General features: G+C 37.2%; 1 protein-coding gene across 1 annotated transcript in view; it reads right to left on the bottom strand.

Annotated features, from left to right (window-relative positions):
* Positions 1–1262: 1262 nt before the first annotated feature.
* Ci (transcriptional activator cubitus interruptus) overlaps positions 1263–13243 on the bottom strand; it is a 163619-nt gene continuing 151638 nt past the window's right edge. Inside the window, exons 5-12 of the mRNA XM_076383262.1 lie at positions 8194–8456; positions 4860–5114; positions 4606–4770; positions 4362–4526; positions 3859–4281; positions 3231–3767; positions 2867–3124; positions 1263–2769 (exon numbers count right to left, since the gene is read on the bottom strand). Coding sequence (XP_076239377.1) covers positions 1300–2769; positions 2867–3124; positions 3231–3767; positions 3859–4281; positions 4362–4526; positions 4606–4770; positions 4860–5114; positions 8194–8456 — 3536 coding nt within the window. The 3' untranslated portion in view covers positions 1263–1299. The remainder of the gene's footprint in view (positions 2770–2866; positions 3125–3230; positions 3768–3858; positions 4282–4361; positions 4527–4605; positions 4771–4859; positions 5115–8193; positions 8457–13243) is intronic.

Here is a 13243-nt window from a genome sequence, read left to right as displayed (position 1 = left end):
AGATTGATAAAATTCATACAAAAGTGTTTATATAACAAAAACAGTTTTAGGTACACTGTGTCCTCAACTTCCTTATGCACTCTTCGTAGTCTAGCGATGACAGCAAAAGGCACTTGACAAATATTTCGAAATACGTAGATTCTATGCAGAACCATTTCGGTTAGCCGTATCAAACACATGAGTTAACATGTTTACAAATATCTTACGTTTGTTTACAATGATTTGCATGAAAAATGCTCAAACTTACAAACACACGCGCTCGATACACTCTTACAAGATAATTGTCTAACTTTACCACGCACGCAGTTCATAATCTTTCGTAATCTCTTATTTTAAAATTTATATACAGACTTTATATTTTAATATTGGTCTTTTTGTTATACGTTACCTGTTGTTCAGTTAATCTCGTTTACAGTAGTACGTACCATCGTAAAAGAAAGGAGATATCTTATAGCGGTACCTGATATTATCATCGTGTTAACTTTCTTATATCACAGTGCACACTGTACACCATTCGTTACATTAACAACTATGACAAACACGATGACACGAAAAGTAATAAGTTGGCACACTGTAAAAAGACTGGTTGTACAAAAATACGGTACAAAGATATGTATTTATAAGTAAACGGTATCCTCGAAAAATATTTTGCAGTCTCTGACGCGAAGATTGTTTCTTGTTCTTGTGCGCGTTGTAATTGTAAATGCAATATTATTCCGTCCTAATAAAACCTAGCTTCGATGCAGCATAAAACACTTCTTTCACGCGCTAGCGTAACGTTTTTATAAATTTAATATATAAATTTAGTTAAGTTTAACTAGTTTCATTTAAATAGAATTTTCCAAAAACAATAAATTATCTTACGTATACGCTCCGCGTTTCTAGATCGTCTATAAGGCATCTCGAAATTTCATTAACTTCGTACAAATACTATAGTTTACAAACAATATATCTCTAAAGACAATAACATATTTGAACTTTTTCATACAATATGTATCACTTTAATTACGATTACTTAATCACCGAGAATGTCATCCATTGAGGTCACAATCTACAATTTCACTACATTAATTTAAATATCAACTACATTGAGCCCTTAACAGTACAGTAAAAAATACATAGATTTATACAAAATTGTTCATTCGTTCAAAAGTACAGAAATTTAAATTGTCCTTAACGTTCAGCCGAATCTTTGATTAAATTTTATTTAAACGCTTTCGATGCTTAATCAATAGTTCAACTCCTATTTATAAAAAGTTTGTAAAAAAGTATGATAAAAAATATTTATACACGTAACATTCACTGAATCATTTGCAAGTATCTATTTTCTTCGAGCAGTGAACTCAGGGATGAGGTCATATCGTTTACTACCATATTGGCACTCGATGGCAGAGGTTGTGGTAGCGACATGGGATGAGTAGAACTAGAAACATTCGTCTCATGAGTTTGCGCGTTACCTGACCAGTTTCTACACTGTTGTACGTACTCTAATGTTCTCCTGTATGAATCCTGCCTCATTCCTTGCGGAGGCTTCAGGGGAGACCCTTGCTGAGATTGACTGATGTCCCGACACTGAATTTCAGGCATACTGCTCCCAGATTGTTCGTGGTAACATTGATCGGTGCAATAATTCCATTGGCAGTTGCAAGAGTACTGATGAGGATTTGGTGGGTTAGCTCGAGTTTGACAATTGTGGGTGCAAGTCTGATGCTGCGGCTGAATCCTGCAGTTGGTTTGCTGAGCGGTGCATAGCTGTGGGGACATCCTCTTATGCAAATTATTGTCAGTAACAGACCGATGGCTACCATTAGGATGAGAGCAAGTCATCTGGAAACAGGGAGAAGTCGCTTGCTGTTGCGACTGCTGTTGACAACCCTGAAGGCCAGTCATGTTGGTCATCGACTTGACCTGGTTGTTCATGTTCAACTGAGAACAATGGGGTGACATTTGAGCACACTGACCAGACACCGAGGTTTGTTGTCCAGAATGTAAAGTAGATACCTGGCTATTAGGCGTCATCATTGGCCTGGCACACTGGGTAGATGTTTGATTACACTGTGAATTAGGATGACTCATCGTCTGTTGATTTGGCATAGTGTGTGTCTGTGTGCAATGTGTAGACAGCTGTGGACAGTTGACTGCTTGATGCATCTGCAGGCAATGTTGCTGGTTCATTGTACCATGACTTGCTGGACCGCAAGTTGGATTAGTAGGATGATTTACTTGTCCATTTGAACTTCCAGTGCAATTTGCATTCATCTGTCCTTGACAACCGTATCCAGGGTAGTACGTGTGATGCATGTGGTTTTGGGAACAGTTCCTAGTTAATTGAGCAGAGTTCTGTGGGAGATTTTGAGGAGCATGCTGAGGTGCCAGGGCACCAGCTGCAGGTGATGTTAGAGGTTGATCGCTAATGTGACTGGGAGCGTAATGAGATCCTGGTGACATTACTTGCCCTGCTGCTGGACTAAGTACTTGGCCTCCATTTGGTTGTGGCGGATAATTAGGTGGAGGGCAATATTGTGGATTAGGTTGGGCAGACCGGGAATTGGGACATTGATTGTAAGAGGATGGAGAAGAAGCCTGATAGTTTGTGCAAGTTGATTGGGAACTTTGTTGCGGTGGGTAACAGTTCTGTGGATGGGGTTGATTGTAATTACACGTAGGTTGAATTTGACGCTGATAATGCAGAGGATTGCTACATATTGGCGACTGACAGACTGGTAGAGGACTGTTGCGATAATTAATTTGGTTTCCACCTGCCTGGACCTGAAACAAAAAATACTAAATTGTTTACAATACTGTAAATTTACAAGCAGGAAATTTAATAAATTAATAAGACATTGAACTAATACTGAACGCTTACCTGATTCAAATATTGCATCATTTCGTCTGGAATAACCAATTTATTCTCTACCATCTCGCCTTCCCCAACTTCGTCTAAAATAACTTCTTGATTAGGATGATGCTCTGGAAGTTGAGCTGACCTAGGTCGAAGTGGTACAGGAGGCGAATTTCTATGAGTTTGTTGTCCCCTAGTAGGCTCAGACATACGACGATCACCAGGTGGTTGTGTACAATGGCTATTTGGGCCATTCCAATCTCCTGGCATACCCTGAAGTCCCTGAATTTATAAAATACTATTATGAATATTTCGAATACAAAACTACTGAGGGTGTAAATAATAATCTAAAAATGTTGTCCTATTTTATGAACAAGCGAAGACATACCTGAAGAGACATGTTCTGTGTCTGAACAACCAGATTGTTCGTTAGATATGGCCCTTGAAGGTGATTTGGTGGATTCATTCTGCCAGAAGCCGTGCTCATTTGACTACTCCTTCTCGATGTGCCTGGACTGATTGGATCATAGAAACTTCCAGGCCCAACTTGACCCATTCTAACAGCGCTTACACCGCTGGCTTGACTGCTACGTCGGCTACCAAACTCCGTAGACTTCATGCTGCCGTAATAAGTGCTCACTGTGCTATTACTATCTCTTCGTGGCTCGCTCAAAGGTTGCAGCCTATGTTGAAGATCGGCTAAACTCGTTTGGCGGGCAGGTCCACCGCCTTCCATTTTCAAGTCAGTAATCCTTCTATTCAGATCACCGATGTTACCTTGAGGGCCGATTCCACGTGCTCCCCTCATTCCACCTACGCTAACAGGTAGATTTGGCATGCCTTTAGCATTCAATCTTCCTTTCAAACGATTCCTCGAAGCAAGTGGCGGGGCTTGTTGCTGTTGTTGCGATTCAATTCCACCAACCTGCAAACAGACAATCGTATATTACCTAAGAATTTGTTATGTTATGTGGAAACACGGTAAGGACATAACAGAGATATCGCTTTAAACTCACCATAGCACGGAGAGCGACCGGGAGATCAGCAATGTCCAAATCATCAGGTTCTTCGTTCCAAGGTTCCTCAGCAAGCGCCACTGCGTCACTAGCCAGTGCACTAACACCCGCCACCTCGTCATTACAGCCACCGACCAAAGGACTACCTTGCTGTTGCATCATGCTAGGGGGACTGTTGGCTTCACTTTCAGATTTCACGCTGGGGCTCGACAGACTGGGCGTTTTTGGATGAAGATCCTCACTCCTGCTAGGACTGTTTCCACCTGCACCAGCTTCATCGCTTCCACCGCCATCTCCGCCACCACCTTTATGTTTCTTATTGGCATAAAATTCTGCGCCATGGACAGTTTTCACATGTTTCCTTAGGGATGACGGGTCCGTGTATCTCTTCGTACAGCCTGGCGCCTTACAAACGTAGGGTTTCTAGAAAATGATTGCCATTAGAAATATTATTTTATTCCCTTTTTAAGTAACTTTTATTTTTCTCAGGAATTAACTCTTACCTCGTTGGAATGAGTCCTATTCTGATGCTTTGCACGATCGCTAGCGTTACTAAATGCTTTACTGCAACCTGGATACTCGCAGGTGTAAGGCTTCTCTCCAGTGTGAGACCTGAGATGTGTTTTCAGATTCTCTAATCTTGAGTACGCCTTGAAGCAACCCTCAAACTGTAATCACATGTTAAGATATTAATTGAGGTTTTTATATAGTCTACTGGAATTGTGTTCAAAGATTGATGATACTTACGGTACATTTATGAGGTTTTTCTCCAGTGTGCCTTCTCATATGTACGACTAACATGTACTGAGCTTTGAAAGGTTTCTCCTCTCTTGAACAGTCCTCCCAGCCACAAACGAAGCTCTTCTTGTTCGCGTGGATGTGATCATTGTTGATGTGTTTCACGAGATCATCCTGAAATAGAAAAGTAAAGAAAGATACAGGTAATCAACAGGCAATGAAAAATGAAGAATGAAGGTATAAGAAACCTATTTAAAACTTACCTGAGTTGGAAACTCGAGGCCACAGTCCCTCCAATGACAATTAGTTTCAATGAAGTCGCCAGGTTCGTCTCGAAGATCTTCACTAGGGCTAAGTCCCTGAGGGTGAGTCGGTGGTGCAGTCGTTGTCGTTGCATTTGTTGTTGTTGTAGCCGGTTCCCTCTTCACCTTGGTAGAAGTCCGCCTTGAGGAAGTGTCTGCTTCCGCTGTCACTGACCTGGTAGACGATTCTGACGCTTTTCTGCAGGACTCTGCGCTCTGCTTAAATAAAACAACCTACAATTAAACTTCTCTCGATCGCTGAATGTTACGTTAAAGAATGATACAAGTAGCCACGATTTAAGTAAACACTAATTTAGATGGAAGTAATGACGACATTACATGAGCATTTAAATTTAGGATAGTCAAGCCACAAATGTCGATAACTCTAGTAGTTTAATGTAATCGCTGTTGGAATTGAAAGAGCAGTATCAACAATCTCTGACTTTATGATAGTGGTTTGTAAACCAAACACGCCGCTTGTGCATGAGAGGTAAACGTGCATCGTGACACATGATCTGCACGCGATCTTGTAATTATCTCGCATATTAGAATGTATCAATTCAATTGATCGTATCGAATTATGTCAATCTGTCATTTCATGTCCATTCGATTGTAGTACTACTTAGGTGTCGCATGTGTGTGTTAATATAGACATGACTTTGAATAAGTATCTATTTCTACAACTTGTTTCTGCACTGCATTTGCAAAAGCTAAGCTTGAAGAATGAGGAATATAGAATGAACAGTAATACGCAGTTTGTCACTTTTAAAGCATTTAATGCGAATTATTAGATCACGTTTCATATTTAGAAACAGCATCTTTGTGAAGATGTTTGAATATTGATATATACACGTATGTATATAGGTATATTATAATATTAATTATCTTTAATAATCAGCATTAAGTGTAACAACGTGTGCCCAAAACAAAATAAAATAATAAGAATTACTAAGTCCTCAAAAGTAACTAATAGGTGACACTCGAATCGCTAACAAAATTAGTCTATACTGGATCCAAAACCCAACTAGAACCCATGTCTACCGTTCCCAAAAGAAACCTCTCGATTACAACAGACCTATAAATTCATCGATCACTAATAGGACTGAACATGCCCGTTGTCATGCCCACATGGAATCGGGAATCGGCGCAGGAGTGCAACGAGCGAAATGCAAGTCGCTGCAATCAGGACCGGGGACCTTAGAGCGTATGGACACGTGGCAAGTCATGTCGCGGCGAAGAAAATGAAAACACAACCATGGATGCCAATAAATCAGAGCAGACCGATGAATCGCGCAAAGAAGAAGAAACAGGAAAGAGAGTCGCGAATGCAAGCGAAGACAGACGAATAGGAAGAACACGGTTAAGAACGACGGCAAAAAAAGGGGCAGGAGAAGAGTAAGAGAAGAAAAGGGGAGAAGAAAGATGAGCGGAGGCAACGAGCGAGAAAGATAAAAGGGTCTGGTCACGTGGTCGAACGGGGGTGAAAGCTGGCGAAGTAATGTGCAAGAGATTGCTTGTAACCTGAGGACTATGCGAGGGTAACCCAATCTTTTTCTCTTTCTCCCCGTTCTTCTCTTGCGCGCTATGTTGCGGATGAAGCTGAGAAGCCTCGTCGTTGAATAACAGGGGGACCGACGAGAGGCTGCGGGTACAATTGTTTATTCGCGATAAATCGATGACGAGCTACTGAGCGCACTTCAATCCCTGACGGGTAATAACAATCAGACAAACACCTGTGTGCAATGCATCCTACGATACGCTCATATCGCGTATCATGCCAGATGCAGCAAGGCAAGATTGAATGTACCGTTGCGTAATTGCTGATATACCGATTGCGCACTGAAGTGTAGAACGTAATTACGAATACTCGCACATAAGCAAGCGATTTATGGTACTTAGGTGATCGACAATTTCAGGCAACTTGAATAATTTGTTCGATAGGGTGGCGGTGTGAATTATTCTGCTGTCAAATGGAACAGCTGCAATTTATGAAATTTAGAGAGACAACTTTGGCATTTATAGTTTGCGGTGTTGGATTCATCAGTCAGGTCTATTGACATTTTGACTATAAGTCACTCCTATGGAAAGAACGACGTCTTGTTTACTTTCCAGTGTTTTATTAACTCTTAATTGATATGGTACTAGTGTTACAGCATAATATGATATAACGATTGTCACTCCATTATCGAACAGGATTAAAAACAGTGAGCAAAAAATTTACAACTTTTCACTTTATTATTGTCTATAAGTAATTCACCGATACTTTACAAAACTAATATCGAAAGCGAGATAATATAAACGCTCTGGCTTCACCATACCAATTAAGATATAAAAATTGTTTCATTTGATTTATGGCTGCTTTAGGGAATATTATTTACAGCTATGTATATGTGACTGCTTGTATACAAGGGATGTAGCAGTTCAATATGAATATGTAACATTAATTTAAGTAACTAGAAATGAAATTAACAAAAATCCTTTCAACACTCTTCAGAAGAATACAAAACGCTGATAAAGAATTAAAGGAAAATACCTTTGTCTAAAACTACAGCTTCTGGTATTGTTGGGAGCTAGTAAGTCGAAAGTGTGTTCTTCATCTAGGTTCACTGTTTACTACCCAGTTTATAATGCGAGACACTTTTCTGAGATCAACTAATTTTCATGGTGTCCCTCTATGGTATTATAAAAATTGTAAGTAACAATGCACACAAACAAAACTCTTTTTCTCTAAATAATTTTAAATTATAATGTTATAGTAAAATCTCCTTCCTATGGCCTACATTTCCTGAGATTGAATACATCAGCATGTCCTTTTGCTTTGATAATTCATCACAAGATTAAGGATTCCTCACTAAATATCACAGTGCAATATCCCTCTTGACCTCGTGGCGTTCTTTTAGCCAACTTATCAACTCCCAACATTACTCATGTACTAGTAGACGAGGCAAGTAACATTTTAATGAACCCTATTAAAGTGTTTGTCACACTCATTACAGTCCATAAGAAAAAGCTACAAATATCCTACTTTGTAAAAATGTCATACGTCAACTATTATGTAACCAAGAGAGTATAGTCACTTTTAGAGTTAAAAGATCGATTACATTATAATAAAAACTTCGAGTCTTATAAAAATCAGATTTCTAAACAATCTTCTTACAGGAGAAAGATAGTTTAATGTGAATTGGAAAACAAAATTATTTTATCTAGAAGCTACCAGCAGTCTCACTGTAATTTCAAGAGCAGCTGAACTTTCTTGTTTACCAGATATATTGCAACAATATTTTACTCTACTCACTTCATTTTTTGGTGGCAGTCCTCCGTGGGATCCTAAAGTCGCCGACGAAGTAGAGTGAGGTGGTACACCAGGATATAATTGCGAATGAGGTGATATTCCATGAGCATGAGGGTGTGGATGAGGCGGAGGAGGAGGTGCAGGAGGCTGTAAAGGATGGGTATGAGGTAAAAGCGCTGCAGCAGCTGCACTCCTCAAAAGGTGGGCCTGTAACTGCTGCAAGTGCGGTGCCATTCCTGGATGCATCCCTAGCGCTGGACTCATTGCTGCAACGAAACAATTATGCGGGTACAATATTAATACTCATTAAGATAAACTGTAGTTAAATTACGAGATTAACAATTTATAATTATGTAAGAAATTTTACGAGACAGCATGATAGAAGATTTTTCAATCTTATAAATTCACCATGTAAGATATATATTTTGGTTTAAGAGTAGACATTTTTCGTAAAACTAATTCAAAAGTTAGTTAAAAAATGGAAGATGATCATGATCAATAAAAGTGACCAAATGTAAACGTATTAGTCTTGCAGGTGAAACAATCTGCAATAACTGTAATCCTCATGGGTTGATTTGATATATGATATTTTTTACTGAAATCATACCTCCTCTTTAATTGAAGCAAATTTTTCAAGTTCTACTCAGAGTTTACGTTAATTGAAAGCTTCGAATGCATATCTCAAAAAATTAATTACACAGTAATATATTCTTGTAGATCGAAGGCTGACAACTCAGAAGTACACGAAAATATTCAAACATGCAAATTATCCCTGCGGTCGTAAAAGATACGATCATGTAAAACGGTCATTGAACGTTACGTGAACGGTGGGTGTTGCATAGTGTTTGATAGTTAAAACGAGCGGGGACTACGGTGGCGATAGGAGGATAATCGATAGAGATCGAAATCGGACCGCGTCCATTCTCTTGACAGTCGAAGCACGAAACGCCGGACTTCCGGCACGTAAGCTAAGCTTGCATTTCAATGATAAGTCCCTTAGCCTCTCTTACGAAACCATAAAGCTATAGTGATCATGTAGACCGCGAGTGTATTGTGTTCCCTTCGCGAAGAAACCGACAGGGTAAGCGACTCGCTAAACGTACACTTAACAAAGACATTTACAAACGCTGAAGAAACGTCATAAGTTAAATAAATATTATGGTTATTCGACTACACGTGACCCAACAATAAAGAGAAGTTTGCAAAATCGGTCTCTTAGCCTGCTTTGGATTGTCGTTCCTTTCTCTTCGTGAGCACTAAACTGTGGCTGCTTACGATTTCATTGTTATAAATCGTTGCTTTGACAATAGTACTTGTTACACGGTAAAATATAAGCCTTCATTGGGAATGTGGCAAGTTTGCTTGGTCAATTGCTCTAACTAAATTAATCACGACTCAATATGGTTCATGAATGCCACATGTAACGGTCTTTCTAATCACGCTTTCTTGTAATGAGACGTCCAAGATTGTTCCCTTGGAGTCTATAAGTTAGCTTCTACATATAATTGTGTTCTATTTACATGGAGACTCCTTTCTAGTTTTACTTAGGATTAAGTTAGTTTCATATACTATTTGTCAGTAGTTTCATAAATAATAACTGAAGCACCATATTCAAAATATTTAATTCTCCATTAACAAACAAACTAAAGCATTATCTCTTATGAAGAACATCCTGATCACCATGTTTTACTCACTATATTCCTTTAAGTAATGCATCATTGAATTTTGAAATATTCTTACTTTAGGGAGGAAACATTGATGCACAATTACAGACAAAATTAAGTGGACAAATAGAAGAAATAGGTATGAAATTGAATATAATTTATTATAATTTTTTATAATTTTAATATAATTTATTTGAATATAATTTGAAATTTAATTTATTTGAATATAATTTGAAATTTAATTTATTTGAATATAATTTGAAATTTAATTTATTTGAATATAATTTGAAATTTAATTTAATTTGAATATAATAAATTATATTCAATTTATTTCAATATAATTTGAAATTTAATTTAATTTGAATACAATAAATTATATTCAATTTAATCAAAGCACTACTACTATTATGCTACTAGTGTTTTCTATAAATTTTTTTTTTACTATTAAACGAGTATCAACTTATTTTTGCCTGTCGACAGTGAAGTAATTGCAATATTTTCGTTAAGTATACCTTATTTAAACACAAATGTAAGTATTTATTTGAATTACTTCCTAAATAATATATGTACTATAAATATATATAATATATAAAACTTAAGTGCATAATAGTTATACTATTTTGATTAAATTCAATTCGTACCTATTTCCTCTACTTGTCTATTTTATTTTGTACGTAACTGTTCATACTAGCAGTTGTGTTCAATAGTATTGGGAACAAATCAAGTCTTCATATGGATGCCTAATATAGACAAAATCGAAAAGTATTTTAATTACATCATAGTAAGCTTCAAAGCTAAATATAGTTATTGTACCCCTCATATACTAGGCTGTAATTACAGTTTATGACTTTTGCTCACTCAGAGTCCTTTTGTGAACAGTAATCGAGGATAAATCAAATGCTACCTTTTCAGTTCGCGCATTCACTCTCAAGAGTTATAAGAAAATAGTTAAATTATAGTGGAGATAAACTCTCAATGAACCTCATCAAAGAAAACTCATGAACTTTATTACAATACCACAAGTACATCCCTAGATAAACTAATTTAATTTGTTGGAACTGCCTATGTCTGGTCCAAACTAAGAAAAAGCAAATAGAGACTGTTATATAATATATCTAACTAACTATTATCTGTATTTCTCATACAGAATTATATATTTTCCTTTAATTTGTTGTTGTATGTAATTGTTACTCTAAAAATAGTACCCAATACATGAGATATAAAAATATATATATTTTCCTTTTGTTAATACATGGAATATCATGTAAAATAAAACCTGACTTAACCAACCTGTTATTAACAAATTCATTCTCTGTTATTCATTGCACTGAGAATAAAACACGAATTATGATTTAACGATACTTTAACGAAGAGACAATTAGGAATCAGAGAGACTTTTTTACAGAGAATTTGATCTTAAACGAAGTGATCAAAGTTCTACATGGAAAGTGTCCCATCATCGTGATGATATCGATGATTACTGGTCGTAACAGACAGATCTTCCCCGAGCTACTTTCTCATTCCCCCCAGACCACCTGGACCTCCCATTTTGTATCAAGTTTGCACGCCACAGCCACACTTTCTCAAATTAGATTCTGCTCCGTGATACGCAGTCCTCGACAGTATTTCCAGAATTATCCATGAACCATCTCAACAGTAGCCTTTCCCATATCAAATCACTCAAACGTTTAGCAGTCCATGAAGGTTCTATCGACGATACAATCAGGCTCCATTCAGGGTGCCATCACGTACGTGCACGAAAGTACTTAAGCGACTAGTCACGCCCATGTGTGCCCACGTTCTAGGCGGTGCTTCATAAAAGCGAGCACGTTGCGTGCCTACGGACGCTTAATGATTAGCAGCGCAGTGTCTCGTTTCGAAACTGTGTATTACCGGCGTTCATGTGCGTTTTAGTGAGCGTCACGCGATCTAAGGACGCAAACCAGGTCTACATGGCTGGTAATTGTCCCCACTTTTCACATACGTTTCCAGAAACCTTAACGCTAGGCTTGTTTTCAGTGGAATAGCAATAGAAGACTGCTGACCCTTCGACGATGGATATTTCCAGGGATTTTATACGGGAGTAAGATTTTGCAAGTGCAGCATGCAGGTTTGGAATCTCTGAGGATGTTAGTGGCTTTCCACTGTCGAGGGAGCTTTTTTATTAGGACTACGAAATTTACGACCCATTCTTCGTTTGACACAAGCTTGGAAGAATGGAATAGTCATATTTTATGAGAAGAACTCGAACCTGAGTATATTTGAAGTAAGATTATTTTAAATATTATTTCAACTAGCGAAATTCAATTGTTTTATTATATTTCAAGGAATGGGTGCTTTATTTACAAATATTGTAACTAAATTTATTACATGAATTTTCTTTTTCAAAAGCAAACGGAACATGTATTATAGTTCAGTATTTGAAATTGTTATTTTTAATAAAGCAGAATTTTTTTCATATTTTCGAGTAAAGTAACTAAAAATAATGAACTTATATATTGCTTTAACAATAATATTTGTCCAGGTCTGGAGTAACTATAAGACATATACTGAACAATATTCTTCACTTGTCATTGTAATATTATGAGATCATAACTGAGGCCACCTCGAAAACGTATGTCTGACATAATAAGGTAATATTTTAGTTAAAAATGCTGTTATATTTCGAATTCGGTCGTATATTGTCAAAGTAATAAACCATCATCTACTTGTATATATGGAATGATATAATTAACAACTTTGATTAATAAATTTCCCTATGTATATTCGCAATTTACGAAGAAGATAAAGTTTATACGTGTGCGTTTATTTATAATTTGGGATTGATAACAAGATCCCATTTTGTCGTGGATATATTTTAAATATAACTGTTATTTGTAATGTAAATTAAATTCGGAGCACAGCGTGAGGCTGTCAATAAATGTCTGACCATACACCAACTCTTTCTACTTATATACTCATCATTGACATCAGAAGGAAGTGCATAGAAACAGTGCTATCTTTTCCTTCTTTCATGGAATTATCAAAATTTATTCTCAATGTTATTCCTAACAAGTCATATAAAAATATAAAAAATATAAAGAACCATTTCTTCCTACAATTTCTCCTATAAACCCAAATAAAATACCTTTACACGATGCAACTCGAATTCTGACTTCTATAAATACACCTCTAGAGCCTCAAATGTTCAGAAAACGTTATCAAAAAACACTAGATCCTTTGGTCCCTGCAAGGTACATATAAAGTCTCTTTCAGACACACGAGCTTGTTCTCAGACGCCGAAAGAATTCGTCAAATATCTCATAAATTACGCGAAGAGACGCTGGCAGAAGGTATATTGGAGGAACAAGAATAGGATATTGGGCACATTTAACGAGCGACAACATTCT

The sequence above is a fragment of the Calliopsis andreniformis genome, chromosome 8 (genome assembly GCF_051401765.1).
Source record: "Calliopsis andreniformis isolate RMS-2024a chromosome 8, iyCalAndr_principal, whole genome shotgun sequence".
NCBI classification, from domain to species: Eukaryota; Metazoa; Arthropoda; class Insecta; order Hymenoptera; family Andrenidae; genus Calliopsis; species Calliopsis andreniformis.
This window is presented reverse-complemented; position numbering and strand designations above follow the sequence as displayed.